Here is an 18,647-nt window from a genome sequence, read left to right on the forward strand (position 1 = left end):
ACATAGTGGCACCTCTCTCACGGCCCTGTTGTCTTTTAGATTTAACATTCTGATACTAGGTGGCCTCATCGAGGAGGCCAGAGCTGCATCCCCCACCAATGCCAAGCTCAAGGCTTATTAGCCTTTAGGAACAGCAGCCCAGGTACCCAGCACCAAATCCTTCTTCAGTCTCCTCATTCTCCTCTTCTGCAAGTCCTTCCAGTGCCTTGCCCATGCTGCTCCTGATACACGAGGGAGGAAAGAGCAGCAAAAGGAGCACACACAAAAAATCCTGGACCAAGTTCATAAATTTTCCACTTTCCATTTTACAAATCTCTCCAAGTCTCTTGCCACAAGTGACCATTGTTTGGGGGTATAAAGCAGTTAAAGCCAAACAGAAAACATCTGCTCCAACACTACCGACCCTTTCCCAGTCATCCTCTAAAGCACTGGGGGGCTGCACAACTATTTTACAGGGACCAGGGACACGCACTATCCTCCCTCCTGCTGATGCTGAGCAAGCAGAGTCCAGCCCTCTCAGCAAATCCACACAGGTATCAAACTGACACAAAATCACAGCCAGAAAGCATCACAAGCATTAGGGGCTCCTCCATGAACAAAATCACAATTAGATGCCTCAGTAAATAAGCGGATTTCAGGCTGACTTAATTATGACTGGGTATGTAGCCTTGCCTAAATAATCCCCCGAGATAAGCCAAAGCAAACTGACTGTGCTGTAGGCACAGTGTGATATGCAACTGTCATTTTCCCTTCTGTATTTTAGCAGAGGTAAAAATGAGCACTTGCAAAAATCCCACTCACACACAGAGCATTTGAGGCCCATTTCTCCCCCATCACTGCAGGACCAAGGGAAGAAGGGAGGCAGGAGGCAGATTTTTGTGCTACCAAGAGACTTGACCCTCCTGCCTCCTCCCGAGGGCTCAGTTGTAATAATACAGTGGCTCCAGATTAGGGTATTTATTTCACTGGGTGTCGTTCACAGGTTGAAATTACACCCCTGGTCTCATACAAATTTGTGCTCATATGCTTCCTTTCTAGAAGGCTATTGCACAGGGCAGGCAGAGGGGAAGGGAGATGCTGCTGGAGAAGGCAGGAATAGGAACTGAGGAATACAAGTTATGATCTCAAAGCAACCTCACTTCTCCAGGTAAATCTTTGCTTGCCAGGAAATCTCCATCCCAATTCTTAAGGTCTATACTGGCAAGGTGGGGTGGGGGACAGTTTCTTCCAAGACACATGAGAAAGCAGAGTTACTACTACACAGGCTAAGTCTCCTGAGAGCTGAAAGATAGAGCATTTTAAAAACAATGATTTACCAAATCCAGACCAAGAACGGTCAATGCCAAGAGCAAGCGCTAAAGAAACAAGCATCACTACCTACAGCACTGGCTCAGAGCCATCAAAAGTCTGCCTGGCCAAGGCTGCTTGCCCAGCAAGGCAGGTAGGAACCATCACTTCTCAGGGCCAACATCTACACAAGCTCAGTGTTGCATCCAGCCCTCCTGCTCACCAAACCACAGAGCGGGAAATCCTCTACAGACATTTAGAAAGGGATAGTTTTAGCAGAAGACAGAGCCAGACACTTGAATTGCTCTACCAAAAACCCCTTTGAAAGACCAAGTGCAAAGGGTTAAATGCACTTTACCTATATTAAATTACTGCAACTACTCCAAATACCACCGCTCTGAATGACCTAGGTTTGAAGAGGGTTTCAGAACTTGTTCTGCAAACTTAAGAACAAGTATGGGGTCTAGCAAAGTTCAAAGCACTACCTATAAGTAAGGGGATTCTGCAGGAAAAACATGAGCTTTGCTCATTTCCAGATGTGTGGATCAAAACCCCTTAAGTCTATTCCAGGGGAAAAAAAAAAGTGATAAGTTAACCAGCTTCCACATTGTAGGCAACCCAAAGCTTTACAGTTATTGTAATTCAGGGACAGAAGCAGCAAACTAGAGATGGCACAGTTTGTTTTTCAGGTATGTTGTCCGGTTAAAGAATGAATTTCTGAACGGAAAAGCAAAGTGATGACCAATAACACAGGAAATTCCAGAAAAGAAAGCTGAATTACAGCATTTCCCTCAGACTTTAAAGTACAAAGCAAGTAACATTTTACAGAGCTACAGATCAAACAGTGAGAAGTCAGGCCAAATACTGACAGGCAACTTTTAAATGAAATTACCATGCAGGGATGGCCAAGATGTCTTTTGGCTGCAGGAAAGACAAGCAGCAGCTTCCTTCAGAGACTTGATTGTAAGGATTAAGTACCTTGGACTGACAACGCACAGTGATCCAGTAATCCCACCCTTGACTAAGCATCTGGAATCAAAGTCCTGTAACCAAACCCCCTACTGCTCTGCCTCCCTTCAGCACCTGCCTCTCTGAAGTGTATTTTTTTAGATTTACAGCAGGAGCTGAGAAAGGTGGACATACACAAAACAGCCGTTCATAAAAAAAAAACAAACCTCAGTGTTGAGAGCTTGCTAGGAGAGCCCAATGGATGCAAGCAGCAGAAGTATTTCAACCCCTTACCCAAAACCCCTTGGATTTATGCATTTGGACACGACTGAAGCAGGGGCATGGCAGATGTTGTCCAGCCTTACCTTGAGTGGCTTAGGACTGTGCGACTTGTGCCCATCACTCATTGCTGAGGGTCTCTGATTCACCACCGTCAACAAGTGGCGTTGGTGGACTAAGGCTTCCTTGAACTCCTCTTCAGTTTTGGTTTCTAGGAGTTTCTGACGAAAGGTTATATCTGAAAACATCGTGGCAAAGGTCCTGCCCACTTCTGTAGCAGTTTTGGTACTTTTCTGAGTGGGGAAAAAAAAAGACAGGAAAAAAAACCCTTGTAAAACCATTTTCTTTCACTTCTGAAAGGTAAACCCATTGATTTGCCCCATTGGGCACCATCTGAAGAGCCTGGCTTCCAGGACCCCAGGGACACCTGAGAGAAGGGGACATGTGGAAGCTGTTGCAGATGAACACACCAGCCACAGCAGGATCCTGTGAAGGCATCAGCATACACACCCTGACCAGAAGCACTGATCCATCTTACTTGATCAACTTCCCAGGACTCGATCCAAAGCTGAATCATGCTGAGCATGCATTTTTATCCCCAGTCTCCCTTCAAGGCTGCTAAGACTAACAGATAAAAGTCTTTGCTATCCCATAGCATCTCAGCATTGCTGCTACTGAGGTGGAAAGATGCTGTAGTTAAGGCTCCTGCAGGTAGAAGTGTCCTGATATCTTTTCCAGAAGACAGATTATTGTGCACATCTGCTTCATCAGCTTACTATTTTCTGGGCATTAAAACTCAATTCAGTTGGCCTCTCTGGAGCAATTCTAGCAGCACAAGCAGAGATTTAGAGCTCTCAGCTAAAGTAACTCCTGGCACAGAGGAAAGCATAGGAAAGAAGCAACTGAGCAGGCACACAAGCGGCACTGTCTATTTTCACTAAATGTTTGGAAGGGACAGGAGACTTGCAAACATGAAAAAGGAACAAGTGCCTGTTTGCAGGCTTTAACATTTCGGTGAGCCACAGTCCTGATCTTTGAAGGTCCAGCTTCAGCCGTATCCAAGCCCACTTTCCTATTGCCACAAGCACCTTGGAAATTAGATGCAAAGGGAACAGCAAAGACGACTGAGCTCCCCATCCCTCCACAAACCCACCAAATCCAAGCTCTGCAAACCCTGACCTGCTCAACTGCTTGTATCATTTTGGTCAGGACAGATAACATACTTACTAAGGCAAAGTTATACAGAACCATAGCTCATTAAGAACTCTTTTTAAGGCAGGTGGGTTAAAACTTTGCATCAGCTACACTCAACACTCATCATGCAGCAACTGCTAGAGACACCCAAACAACCACCCTCCTTTGGACAGCCTCCAAGCTCCTCACATTACTGTGAAAAGTAGTAGCGAGCATATGTGATTGATCTGAATTAGTTTTCATGATTCATAACAAAGCAGATGAACAATTTCTTCATGAACACAACCAAATAATTCAGTGTTGCTTGATACAGAGGCATGGATGTGTGGGTGGCACTGCACTAGTCCCAGTCATCACTGACGCTATACTTGCTCCATCGCTCACACTGCCCTGCCTCCACCTCTCCTCCATCACCCTCTCTCCATCACAGGGAATGCCCCTTCAGACACACTTGCTAGGACATGCTTAAGTTTCCAGGGAAGGGCTTGGATTTAAGTGAAGATAATCTGCTCTGGGAGTTGCTTTTAGAGTTTGTAAGCTCGGTCCTTTCAGACTGAACCAGCCTGGATTCAACCAGCCTGGATTCGCCATCACAGGGGAGGCTTCTCCTTTCCCCTCTAAGAAGCAGTGGTCCTTGGGCTGGATGCTGCAAGGGGTTATTTCAAGCTGCCCAGTGCTGCTCTCTCTCTTTGCTTTCCCAGAGAGACAAGTGAATAGTTTAGAGGAAGAGTGCAGATATTTGCAAGAGAACTCAAGTTTTTTCCATCCTCCATATCAGAGAAGGCCAAGGATCTGGATTCCTCAGAACAACAGATGCCCATTTTCTGGGCTTTATTTTTTTTTTCTCCCCAAGCAAGGCTCATTTAATCTGTTACTGTCAGCAGGTTAATTATTTTAACTGCTGTACCAGAAATGCGTACTTAGAGCTGGCTAGATAAACTCATTTAAAATAAAAAGCATATTGGCAACTGCAGCTCTGCTTGGCCTCCACTCCCTTTCCTTAATTTGATGCTGTCCATTGGAACTGCAAACTTTCAGGACACAAGCGGATGCAGAGCTGTTCGCTGGGTGCTTTGCACGTAGCTGGCCGGAGATAAGCAAACTCCCGTACAATGAAAGAGAGATCAATGCAATTGCGCGCGGGTTCAGTTGTTTGCCTGCTGCTTTTCATAAAGAACATCAATATGTTTTCAGCCTGTTGGGTTTGAGATCTATGCCAAAAGCATTGAACTGCTCATGTGGGAAAAGTCTGCCAGAAATCCTGGGAAATAAGGAAACACCAGTATTTCCATTTAAACAAGGGTGGTGGTGGAGGGGAGGAGGAGACAGACGGACCAGACTAGAAGGTCCCAAGGTCGCACAGATAGCATTGAAGAGCAGGAAATTGAATCAGGATATGTCCTGTTCCAGACAAGGTCCCCAACCTCTCCAGCACCTCCCAGAAGCAGACCTAGTAGCCTCAAGGTGTAAACAGGCAGCTTAAGTGTGAAAAGGTCTTGAGCTTTGAACCGTTCAACCATTAGCTAGAAGAACACACCATCTTGATCAAGCCAGTGCTTTCTAGGAAGACAGGACAGCGATCCCCAATTGACCTTGATGCCCCCCTGTGATATTGCAGTAATGTGTACTACTATGTAATTTGCTGGCTTTGTCTACACCAAAGAACCAGTAAGTACACTTAAGCAAGCTTTAACCTCGCCGTTTTGAGTACCAAAAGCTGTGAAAACACATCCCAGAGGGCCTCAGCACAGTCTGACCTTACAAGCAGCCCAGCTCCCAAATAGTCTCGCCCATACGGCAACAGAGCTCACAAAACTACATCTTTCTCTTGGTTGCGTCAATCCATCCTACAACAGCGGCAACCACACCTGCAGTGTAGCTGTCAGTCCCATCAAGAGAGTTTGCCGGGAAGCAACCCAGACCTTTGCAGTGGGGCATCCGCTGCAGACTCACAAGAGCCCTGCACAAGCATGGCTTTAACCAGGAACAGCATTCCTTACCTTTAAAAATAGCAGCTAAACTGGTAAAGCTGGAGGGGGGGAAACCTGCGGACTATTACATGCACCATGGAGGGAGCTCTAGCAAAAGGTGTATGGGGACCACACAGACACACTTCATCTGCAGTGTTCTCCTCCCAGTCAGGCTAGAGGCCATTCTCCAGTATGAGACGAGGATGCAGCTGACTAATCTACCCCCATGAACACTGTTAGAATAAACCATCGTGACAGCTGCCAAGATGATCTCAGGTCTTTTCACATCCCCTTGTATTTTAAAAATAATGTGTTGTCATTAACCCTAGGAGGAGACCAAGGAAAAGCAATCTTGGAAGAACCCTCTGAAGCACCAGAGCAAACAAGAGAGCAATACTCACCATTTTAGGAGGAGCCAGGACTAATATCACAAATCTCACTTCGCAGGAGTTTTCACCCCAATTCTGAGGCCTCTCCAGACGGCTGATGCAAACGTGACGTCGCTGAAGGGACTTTATAGTGCAACTGTCAAGGAAGATGGCATTGTTATACACGGCGCTATAACACACGGCATGCTCTCTCCTGGTGTGCAAGGTTTATAAACACACATTTCAACTTGGAGGAATGCAAATTGGTTTTGGTTGTGAGAGGCTCACTTCTGAAGTCTTAAACAGTGACTTTAAGTTACTGTTAGCCCAATTCTGCTAGCTCTTTTGAAGGTCCATGTTTTTATGGGAAATAACTTTCAAGATGTATTCTTCCTCTTCCCCCACGTGCATTTTAATAGCCAAGAAATCAAAAGACAGAGAATGCAACATACTTGCAATGCTACAGAAGCTTCTACAAAAAAACCCTCTTAGAAAAAACCCAACACCTACATTACTGGAAAGCAGTTTACATTTCATTTCATTTCACCTGATCTCCTAAAGTGCTTTTGGAAACGTTAAGGCAAGAGGCCAACCCAACATATTTCCACTTCTTTTGCCTTGGGCAGATTTCTTTGTTTGAATGGCTTTCCCTATTTGCTCTCAGCTGTTGTTTTTCCCCTTTCTGGTACAGGTGTGTTACAGAAACCAAGCTGACCTCTATGCTCAAGATCTACAGAGGCTGTAGCAGGCAGGATTACTGCTCAGAGGGAAATCCTTGGCTGCAATTCAGCCAGCCCTGCTGGGCATGCGATGCCTGCTTGACTCCCATAACACAGACTAGCAACAAGTTGTTTGAAACAAACACAGGGATCATCTGTGGAAGCCATGAAAGACCAGGTCTGTCTCCACCCCGGGATATTTAAACAGAGCTGTGATCTGAGTAGCCATCATTTTTCCTGCTGGGAAATTCTGACAAAGCAGCAAAGCGGCTCGGTGCAGTCGCAGGAAGAGGTTAACGCCAGCCTGCACCGCAGATCTCCTGTTCCCATTAAAGCCACCTACTACTTCTCAACTCTCTGAAAAGCACTGATGAGATACATACATAGGTTTTGCCTGTTGACACTGAAAGAAGTATGGAAGTGTGTTTTCCTACCTCGGAGTGATCTTTTTTTTTTCCCTGGTTCAAAGTCACTTAGACCACTTGCTCCCTTTTATTCATCTACTAAGCGTCTATCACAGTCCTTAAGTCATCTCTCCTTTTACTTCTCTTCCATAATCCTAGCCTGTTTTTTTCCTTTTAACATGTATTCTCACACCCATGCACCCTGAAGGTTGTTCCAGTAATGGCTCCTGAAGAGCTTTGGCTGGAAATGTACTAGTCAGGAGCACATTATATTTTCTATTAAGTTCTTAACTTGCATACAAAATCACACCACCAAGTATTTTCTTATTGAGTTTGACTTTCCGATCACAGATTGGAAGCAGCCTACTTACAAAAATTAATCTGACAAAGGCACTTGTCTGAGAGCAACCAAACAGCTTAATTAGAACAATATAGGTCATGAGCAAGATGACGGTATTTCATTTATTTCCTAACTCCCCTCCACCACAGCCCCTTGTCCTTTTTCTACTCTAATCAGCTTTGGAGGGGAGAAAAACCAAGGCAGGTCCTAAGGTTAGGAATAAATCTCTTCTAAAGTAATTGAAAACAGAGCACAAGCTATCTGCTCAACTAAACCCATAGTTTGGATCTGCAACAATCCTTGTCCTTCCCTCCCAAGGGATCAAGTGAGCACAGACAACGCTGGTTTTCACAAGCAAATCAAAGCCCTCGGTAACAATCCTGCTGTGGCTGGACAGCGTACAAGTCTCCTCGTGTTACAGTTCAACAAGTTAATGGGGAAAATACGTGAACTCTGGGCTTTAGACTAACAGGAGAACCTTCAAGTGGTCCAACACCTTCAGTTCTCTCACCTTCATCCACCTGAACTGGTCACCAACAGCGAATAATTAATGCACCATTAGCAAAAATAACCCTTATTTTATGCTCTGTTGTCAGTATTTTCATACCTCAGATGTTTTGCTCACCAATCAATTTGTTTTGAAAAGGAAGGCTTTCTGGGCGTTTTGAACATCGCATCTGTTCTGGAGATGGCCAGACACAGGTACCGGATACCTGTTGCTCACAGAGCTGTACTAACGCTTTCCAGACATCAACCCTTTCCTACCACGTCTACCTGACCTAGCAAGAACTACTGAAGTACAAAGCATGGCCCAAGAAGATTTATTACAGAGCAAGAGCTGATCACACGAGCACGCGCCTCGGAGCCTGAAGCAGGACAGGATACCAAGGCATGCACATGAATGTAAGTTTGCACATGGTGTGGAGGTACAAGGTCCCAGCCACCTCTCAGCAGTGCTACTCAGCAGTACCTGCTTGCCTGCTCCCAAACCATTTGGATAAATCCAAAAGTGAAACCTCACAAAAACCCCAGAATTTCAGCTTGCTCCTACCCAAGGTAGGAAAGCCAACATGCTCTGCTCCCCTAGCTACAATATGTGAAGTCACGTAGCAATATAGCAAGTTATTTGGAAAAATCTACTATATAGTGCAATAATTAAGCAAGCCACATGTTCTTCTGTAGCTCGCTTTCTCCCTGAAAGGACAGTCATGTTTCAGCTCCAGTAACTTGTCTCTGAGGCTATGCTTCCCAGAGATGACAGTCCTACCAACAGTGCCAGTCCACATGGCTACAACATCACTTGAGCTCAGGAGCTTCTTGGGTATGGAGGGGAAAACTTCACTCTAAAAGGCTGCTCTTTGTTATTGGATTGCTTTCACATACAAACTCATTTTCCTGGCAGCCATGCCAAAATCTTGTGTTTCTTTAAATCAGGAGTCCACTGTTTCCTTACCTTGAAGGACTGGGAGAGCATGCAGCCAGAGGATCTCATATCACTTAGGCAGTAATAAAAGATTCAGCAACACCAAGCACATTCTCAGGATGCCAAGAAACCCACTAGCATCATTGCCCATTTTTATCTGGAATAGTTTTATCCATAGAGCTGGAGTCTAAGACCTCTCACACCTATAAGACAGTTTTTCCCAACTCTTCTGTAAAGACCTCTATTGGCACCGACACATGCACCTGAATACGAATATCACTCACACCAGTAAAACTGAGCGAAGAATTTCCAGCCTAGTTTAGGTCAATGTATGGACGCAATTTAAGTCAATAATACCTTTACAAATCAGGCTGATTCGGGTTAGTGATGGTAAACCAGAGTAAAACCAGATTTAAACAGCTGCCACAGAGAAGGTCTGATGCACCTGAGCATTGCTGCATGGAGGGGACAAACAGTGCCTTTGTGCAGAACGCAGCCTCATCTGCACCGAGCTTGGTCTCGCTCCGTTATATCAATTTATTTGGGGGGGGAACCTGATGTCTCGGTACTTTTAGTGCAAGGCCAAGTCACTTCTGCCCATGCATCATTCAGCACCTCAAGCTTTTCCTCAAATTTAAGCCATTATTTAGCTGACTCAAATCCTATTCCCTGGTGTAGCACTTATAGCTCCCATTTTTGTTTTAATTCCAGAATCCAGATACAAACATAATACAAACCAAAACTGCAATCCCTACTAGACTTGTGCGAATATTTGTAAAGGACAAAAAAAAGTTATTTGGTTCACATGGAGAAATCCCACATTATGCAAGACCGCAGGTAAAACTCAGCATAGTTCAGGCCAAGAGGAGAGCCACTTTCAAAATGAAGCAACTTTTTTCAAGTAGCACTTCAGTAAATTCTTACTAAGAAAAAATTCTGAAGGGTAAATAGCCAAAGCCCCAAAAACCCTGAGAACTAGCAAAACGTTTTCAGCTGCCACTAAATCAAGTCTAGTTTGGCCAAAGCCTCCAAGTTCCCTTTTGGTTTGGGTTGAGCTAAATTTGATTCTCTTTTGCTTTGGCCAACAAGCTGAAAAATCTATTTTCACCCAGTATTAGTCACACAAAGAAATGCTCGGCTATGATTTAATGAGATGCCAGGTTGTGTTCTCAGCAATTTTATCTTGATCCTCCAATAACTGAGCTCATAAAAAGGGCATTTAACACACATTCCTGCTTTGCTGCCCTCCTCGCTTTCTAGGCTGCGTATCTAGCAGCATTGAGCGTGGCAGTCGGATGGTGAGAACTGGCAACGCTCCACCAAAGTCGCTGATACACCGAGTCACACATGCCACAGGTCTGCCCCGTGCCCAAGATGTTATCAGAATAACAACACATTTCTCAAACAAATCATAAAAAGGGTCAAACTGCGGAGACCCAAGAGAAACAGAAACTCTCTTTAAACAGGGCAAGAAAGGAAGTTAATTCAGAAACAAATTATCCCCTGCAGTAAGAAAAAGCGCCCAGCAGAGGTGATCAGCTAGCCAGCCTTTTCCTGTCCCGATGCAGAACAATGACACTTCTCGTTCTCATCCACTGCAAATAAATCTTCCTCCGCAGAGCAGCTCTAGGCACAAGCTTTCAGAAACCAGAATTTGCAAGCAAGGAATGAAGCTGTGGCCAGCAAACCAGCTCACCCGCAGCTTGACACAGAGTTGATTCAGCAACAGTCGCTCCAAGCTGGTTATCTTTTTGGACTGGTAAAAGCATTTGCTCGGTTCCAGAAAGACCCATCCCTCTCTAGCAATTAATCTCTCTAGGGGAAAGTATTTCCTTCAGGTCAATGCACACGGAGACACCTTCTCCTCCCTGTACACGTGCTGCAGGCACTGAAACGAGTCATCCTTCTCTCCAACACACCTCCTTTGGGACCCAAATTCCTAATGAGGGGTTTGAATTTGAAAACTCCTTTTCATAACACAGCACCTGAGCTTCAGCTCTTCGGCATAACCTGGGACAGCCCAACAAGGCTGGCTACAGGCACTTAAAAGAAAATTAATCAGTTCTTTGAACCCAAAGAACACTTGAGAGATTATGGTTGCAAATATTGCAGAAGAGGCTCTTTGTAAACAAGACTCCAAATCTCATAATCATTCCTCTAAAGGAGAATATTTGTTTTAAACACTTGAACTGGTTAATTTCCCACAGCATCCCATTTTGCTCTTTGAAAGAAGGGGAATTCTGTATTCTGAGGAATACACAGGAACTGTAGCATCTCTATTTGAAATCTATTCAAGAGCTAAATAAGAAGCAACATGGCTTTTCTATAGACCTGAACACCTCTGGGTCTGGACAAATCCTTAAACATGTGAAAGAGGCTTTGCATTACTTTTGTTGAGAGATCCGTTAATAACATGTTTCACACAACCATCAGTTATACATTAAATCTGAGAAGTTACTACTCTTAAACATTACTCTATTTGTATAGCAGTCTTGCTTGATATCCAAAACAACCTCACAATACCTGTTTTTGAAAGGCTACCTGAGTTTTTCTGAGTAAAACTCCACAGGAATCATATCAGAGTAAGCAATTTTATAGCAACACGGAGCACACAAACCACTAAACCACTCTTTGCTTGCAGAGAGGCTTTTTCTTCTGCTTTGCCTGTAAAAACAGTTTTAGCAAATCAGTTGAATGCACTGAAAATGCCCTTCATCAATCTATGTGCCTTATCAATGCAGCCAAAGGCAATGGCTCTTCAACTACTCAATACAGACTATGAAGCAGCTTGCTTTCATGTTTTTCTAAGGATTCAACTTTGGAAGAAAGCAATTATATCTATTTCCTGGCAAGAAGAATATAGCCTGGAAGTTGCGATGCCTGGGGAATTCCACTCAGCTCAGGCAGTATTTGTTCAGTAACCCACACAGCTGCTGTTTCTCCTAGAAGGACATCGAGGAGACAGATCTACCAGCAGTCAGTTAACAGTTACTTTAACATCCTTTGCATTAGGTATCCTTCACTCCAAGGGGGAAAAAAAAAATATATTAAAAAATAGGCATTTGCCTCTCCATTTGTCAGACAGCAAAAGAAAGAATTGGGTGTGATAGGACTTGATTTGTGATGACAGCCACTTCCCCTTACGCTCTCCATTGGATAATGGGGGAGACCTTCCTTGGGCTTTTTGAGCCACAAAGCTGTACAACACCAAAACCAATAGCTCTCATAGGGGCTTCTTCCCCACCTTTCCTGATCCAGACATGCAAAGCATCCAGTTTACCCCCTCCAGGCTCTGGGTGGTTTGTGGGGAACCCCAAACACCCTCCTGGCAGTACATCTACCTGCTGCAGCCATTGCAACCTGGAGGGGTCCCTAAGCTCCTAAACAGCAGAGCTTCCTCATGCGAAATAACTGATGAAGTCTGAGGATAACAGTTCAGCACTCCCTGTTCTGCAACAGATCCGGCTATCCTTCATCCCAAGTTCTCTAATGAAACTATCAACCAGCAGCTTCACAGCAAAGCAGCAAGAGATCTCCATGTCAGTTTGTGTCTTGCTGTTCTGGCAAATGCTATAAATAGGAGAAAGAAAGAGTTGTGACCATAGTTTAAGTATGAAGTCATGTCCTTGACTGATAAAGCTAATCTGTAACTCTGAAGATTTGCTTTCTAGTTAGAAAACCATCACGTACACAAATACCTAGCAACCTTCATTCTTCTAGCGCTGAAGATTGCTGGTTAGTGGGGCACGCGGTATTGCGCTGCTCTCAGCTACACAGAATTTTAATGAAGGAGTCTCAAGGTTTCCACAAGCTTATGTACCCTAGTACAGCTTGAGCAAGATCAGGTTTTAGTCACTCTTGGGTGGGGGGGAAAGCCCTAAAGCCTATTGTGAATCAGAAACCCGTTGTTTTCCTGGACTTCAGTGGAACATTCAAACCTTGAGATCTTCAGTTCCCCAACAGTTTGTTCTGCCGTGTGGCTACAGCCCAGATCCATACGGTTCATCTGACCTTGCTGGCAGTTCAATAGACCTGAAGCTGTCAGGAGAGCACCAACTCCAGCAGAAGCAGAATAGCTCTTTCACCCTAGGTTTTCCCCACCACTCTTCCCACTGAGGGTAAGTCAGATAAGAAAGATTAGCCCTCTCTCCAGAACAGGCGAGGGAACAAAATTTGTGTCCATTAGGAATGCTCTTCTGCAGCCAGGCTCTGCACAACTCAGTGAAAATCCTACACAAGTTTTTTTTTTTTTTTTCTGACTCTCAGCTAATTTAGGCCTTGGTGTTTCCCCTCAAAATCAATGCAGAAGCAGCACTACCAAAACCATATCTCTGAGCTGCTTTTCCTCATTACTATAATCCTATCGCAATACTCAAGCCTATCTCATCCACTAGGAATAAAGTTAGTTAAGGTGCACAAAAACCAGCAGCGCTAATTTAAAATTTAGCAAAGAGTCTAGACTAAATGCAAGGATAAAAGAACAGCAGATATCTTAAAGGTTCTTCCCACTCATACGGAAAATTTTTTCATCAATAAATTCCTTTTACTTCAGAGTTTTGGAAGTTGTTTTGCAATCCAGCTTCAAGAAAAATGTAAGATCTAAAAATATGGCTCACAACCTGTTGCACAATAGCTACAGCAGAAATACAGTGCAATAATTAGATAATTATAGTTAATAACTCATCACTGCTTTCCCACCACTTTCTTCTCCCTCTTCAGACTAACAAAAGGAAGAAAGAAGGAAAGTTTTGCACAAGACACCTTCAGGCTGTAAGCTTATTTTTCAAATCATGTCTTGTCATGGAAGCCAGTATTACTCACATGGATGCATTTAAAGCTTTGGCACACTTTCTACATAAAGGCTGAACCTACCCTTTTAACTTCATGGATATAATCACAGAATTTGTATCATGACCTCTAGAACTACTTTGTTATTAAGTCAACGCTCTCCAAAACCCTCCATAGAGCCATATCACATGCCACGGGAGAAACTTCTACCCTCTATCCTTCCTAGAGTAGGATGTACATATCCTTATTGCCATTATCCTACCTACGGCATCCAAAGGGGAGAAAACTGCTCAAAAGCCCTCTTGGTTGATCAGCACAGAAAGACGATTTTACTGTATGAACTCGTTTGCTTTGTGTAAGCTGCTCTGTACATGCCCAGCATAAGAGTAGAAGAACTGACAGTAGCACACGCAGCACAGGCATTATCCAGTTCACTTATTTCACAGAACAGAGCCCTGATATGCAGTAGTTTCCTTTTTACAAGAGACCACATCTTTCTTTTTCGTAAGAGATCAGAAACAAGGGCAGAACGTGTTGCTTTCTCTTGGTGTTTGGGGTTTTTTTTATAGTTTTGTTTGTTTGGTTTTTAAATCATTTATTTCCAAGGCAGAATACTCTACCATTTTTTCCAGCCATAAGCATAGGGTAAGAGAAGAACCACTAGTAGAAGGAAAGCTATTGTGACAGTTTTTCTAGCAAACTGGCTGTGAAGGCTAAAATATGTGCATGCACTCCCCAAGCCTTTAGGCACCTATCCAACATATCTTAGTAATTTCTCTGGAAATTAACATATTTCTTGATAACTTGAGTTAGAGACTGCACATGCATAAAGCAACAGAGAGAACTCAAATCGCATTGCTTTGGTTGGCTCAGTGACTCGGGTTCTGGCCTTCCTCTGTGAAGGGACAGTTTGGCTCACCCAACATGCTTGACTTAGAGACAATAATTTCAAAACCCAGTTTTGGTCAAGTGGAAGCTGGGGTGAAGCCACTATGTCTCATAAATCCCAGGTGACAGAGTCCTTACTGTCTTAAGGGTCTGCTCCAATGTTTACCAGTGTTGACAATTAATCAGTGTCTGAATTAATTGTCAAAGTAATCAGTGTCTAAATAGTGTCAGAATTTCTGACTTCAATTTTCAGTTACAAAGTTTAGATGTTTTCAAAGGACCCAAGAAATCTTTTGGTACAAAGTTCCCAGACTTTGGCAGGCAAAGTAGTCCATGAACCAGTTTTCTCATCCCTTTCAGAAGTTCCTCTCATTAACATTTCTCAATAATTAGCATTTTCTGGATCAGATTTTTTTCAGCATTCTTAGCTTGTTAACACCAGATTTTGATAGCATCCAAGAGCTTAATGCCCTGTAGAGACTATGGTCATCTCTGCCCAGGCTACTGCTTGCCCATTTGCAAAGAGGAGCAGCCCAATGCTGAGACTGAGATCCCACAGGCCAGGATGGATGGAGAGGGCATCACCGTTTTGACTTAGAAGGGCACATTCTGAACTGCTGTTCTTCCCAGCAGCAAGAAAAGTCACAAGTCTTGAGCAGCCAGTGGATTCTGCCAATCTGACCCAGGTACTTACATGATACAGAGCCAGGACTGCTGATACTGCACCCCCGTGACTGTCGCTGTGACCCCTTGAATTGTATCTGATAAGAGGTGAACTAGGAAAAGAAGAGAGGGAAACATTACAGGCTGTCCATGTTTGAGTCGCAACTGCAAACATTTCCTTTCAAATGGAAGCTGAGTACTAACACCAAGCATACGTATTTATCTGCACAGTGGATTGATGCAAGGGTGGGGGTGACAGAGAAAGATGGAAACATTTGTCCTGATGCTTTTGACTTCTGTCCTTAAACTATTCACAGCTTGGAAAGGCAGCTGTTTTCTCCTCCCAACATCAACCTACTGCAATATTAGATTATTAGATTAGCATTATTCAACACACACACAGACAGGACTAGAAGAGGTCTCCTGACTTCCCTGCCCTCTTTCCCCCTCTTCCTAACTACTGTTCTGACATTATTTTATGGCATTGCTTAATTTTTCTTTATTGGCAGAAAGCCTAAATTAAAGATATTATAAATGCAAAGCTCTAAGACAGGTAGCAAGAAGTAACCAAAGCATGAACATGCTTACTACATGCTCAGGACTTGACATATCTGTTAAACAAATTCACTGAGGCTGTGACAGTTACATTTGAGGTGCGATGTACATGTTTGTATATTCATTCCTGTTGACTCTGAAACATCATGGGTGCCTACAGAGAAACAACGCTTAGTTAAGCTTCTTTACATCTTGGGCTAAAAGGTAGCGTTTTAGACTACGCTATGACATTTGCTGATAGCTTAAGGTGACACATGAGCCAACAACGTTGGCCAGGGCTGCCCTAGTTGAGTTTCTGGAGGAGAACAAAGCTCCTCTCGTCCCTTCCAGTGGGCTGGGAGCAACACGAAGGCTCAGCCCTCCCCAACCAATTACTTGTCCAAAGCAGTCAAACTTCACCAGCCTATGTGAATTCAGATGGAGAATCACAAGGCAAAGGAGCCATTTCTGAAGGGACACCAGCAAGTGCCTCTTTGCTGAAGAGCATCGGACACTTGTCTGAGGACAAGTACACCTAATGGGTCCAAATAGACAAGACACTCCAGCGCTGCAGACTTCTCACCCCAGAGAACACCACTATGTGTCATCTTAATGAAATAGGGGCAAGACTCCACCAAAAACAAAAACACTAGACATGAGACCCTTCAGCTTGGGTGACATGGAAAAATAAACCCCCAGTTTCACATGCGACATGCAAGTCTGGGGACCACGCAGTAGTGAGTGTTCAACACGCCACCAATGAAAAGGGTGACAACTTAACAGTAACGCACAGGCAAAAGCAAAAAGAGCTGATTACCATTCCCTTCTCGTGGAGTCCCTGAATCCGTGAATAAAGTGCTCATGATTTTTTCAAAGTTGCAGCTTGGCTCCATGTTCTCAGGATCTTCAGCAAAGTGCTTCAGCATCTCTCGAAGAACATCATCTAAGGAGGTGGCCGTTTCATCAAGGATGATGCTGGCTCTGGCCAAGAACCCATCCAGGTCTCTGTGGGCTCTGACTTCCTCCTCAAAATTCTTTAATTTCAGGTACTGTTTTAAGAAGAGGTCAGAGCATTAGACAGCTGTATACAACACCTAACAGTAAAGGACTAGGATCTGTGTAGTTAACAAGCAGACAGTTTGATTCTGGAATCAGTTTAACCATTCAGATCACATTATAGAAGAAAAGGAGTTCTGTTATATTTTTAATGCATTGAAGGCTTGCATTTTCAAGACTTCTCCTAATAGAGTCACCATAGGTGGATGTCTAGGCACCATTTACACACTGACATAGAAAGCAGAATTAAGAAAAAATTATTTTGTTGCCTAGGATAAAGCACAGAAGTTAGCCTGAAAGCAAAAATGCTTCAGGTAGCATTTAAAATCCTCTTGACGTTTAAATTATTTAAGGGTTTGCAGAAACATGGGAAAAGTTATTTGGAAGAAAATGGACTCTGAGCTCAGCAGCATGAAAAATTACTAGTATGCATCTCTGCAATCTAACCCCGTTCTTAAACTGGAAACCATCTCTCCCCAGTGCTCCCAGTTAGGGAGCCTGAAGTGGGAGATAGGGAACATCATCCAGCCCATCACCTTTTTTGACACTTCCTAAATGTCTACTGTTCCCACTCCCAAGAAAGTTTTCTTCCTTTGTGTATAACATTTAGCTTTGAATCAATTAAAAAAAAAACCAACCAAAAAAAGACAGCAGACAGGCTGAAACTGTCTCAACTCTCTGCTGGTTCCCTCTGCTGCCCCAGACTTGTTGGCCTTGAGATGGAAGAAACAGCCATGCTGTATTACAGAACCTCAGCTCCCTTCTGTATTTGTCAGCTGTGAAGTTCATTGAGTGATCAAACTACAAATGCATCGTTCCCATTTCACAGTCCTTGGAAATCCACACGCAGAGCTAGCACTCACAGTACTGGTCAAGAAGGACTGACAGTCCTGTCCTCTCCTTCAACAGCTTAAGACTGAGTGAGGAAATGAGAACTACACTTTGTTATATGGATCTTCCTTCTGATGGGAAACTAGCCAGGCTCGAATTCATGATGTTGAGGACCAGATTGTCAAGAAACCTTTAAACCCTCAAGTTCCCCTTAAGCTCAATAAGAATCAAGATCTGAATTTCTTTTACAAGTCTGACACCAAGTCACCTCCACAACCAGGACCCTGGCATATTCCTCCCAAGTTATGGGACCACCTGCCCGAGTCACAGATACCCTCCTCTCACTACCTTTTCCATTTATAGCCTAGACACAGGGAAAAAATGCTAATCTCTCACTAATTACTATAATTATCACAGCAACTATCAAGTTGTCAGTACACATCCATTGCAATTAGCACTGTTTTACTTTGCATCAATCACTTCTTACACAGCATCCTTGAGAGGGAGGATTCTCTGAAGGATTACAGCTCCCACCTCCAAGGCTTTGTTGCCATCTGCTCTTAGGAGAGGAGACAGTGACACAGCTACATTACAACTCCACCTAAAAGAGACCATATAACTGCAAGTGGCCAAGTCAGTCTCAAATTATCACTGCATGAGAGCAGGTTAACACACCTATCGCCATCTGTAACACTGGTGTTCATAGGGTCACCATATGACCAACAGCTACCTCCCAAAGGTAAATCATTTCAGCTTGTCTGGCACGAAGTCCAACCTAGGACGTAGGTTCAAACAGCAAAGAGGCCAAATAACCTAGACAGGATTTAACAAGGCGGATGGCAGAGGAGATACCCATGGAGGTATGAGGAAGGTTAAGAGCATCAGGAGTGCCACTATGCCAAGGAGTTTTCAAAAAAAGCAAGAGTGGCTTCATGTCACCAACTTCTCCCATGCA

General features: G+C 43.8%; 1 protein-coding gene across 2 annotated transcripts in view; it reads right to left on the reverse strand.

Moving 5' to 3' along the window:
* The window catches only part of SLC4A11 (solute carrier family 4 member 11), a gene marked incomplete at its 5' end in the record, with an annotated part of 101,778 nt that overhangs the window by 40,627 nt on the left and 42,504 nt on the right, over window positions 1-18,647 (reverse strand). For both annotated transcript variants that reach the window (XM_082315274.1, XM_082315273.1), the window contains 4 exons: window positions 2,601-2,807; window positions 6,080-6,203; window positions 15,303-15,384; window positions 16,623-16,854. In XM_082315274.1, coding sequence (XP_082171400.1) covers window positions 2,601-2,807; window positions 6,080-6,203; window positions 15,303-15,384; window positions 16,623-16,854 — 645 coding nt within the window. The remainder of the gene's footprint in view (window positions 1-2,600; window positions 2,808-6,079; window positions 6,204-15,302; window positions 15,385-16,622; window positions 16,855-18,647) is intronic.

The sequence above is a fragment of the Platalea leucorodia genome (genome assembly GCF_965183815.1).
Source record: "Platalea leucorodia genome assembly, chromosome: 6".
Classification (NCBI taxonomy): domain Eukaryota; kingdom Metazoa; phylum Chordata; class Aves; order Pelecaniformes; family Threskiornithidae; genus Platalea; species Platalea leucorodia.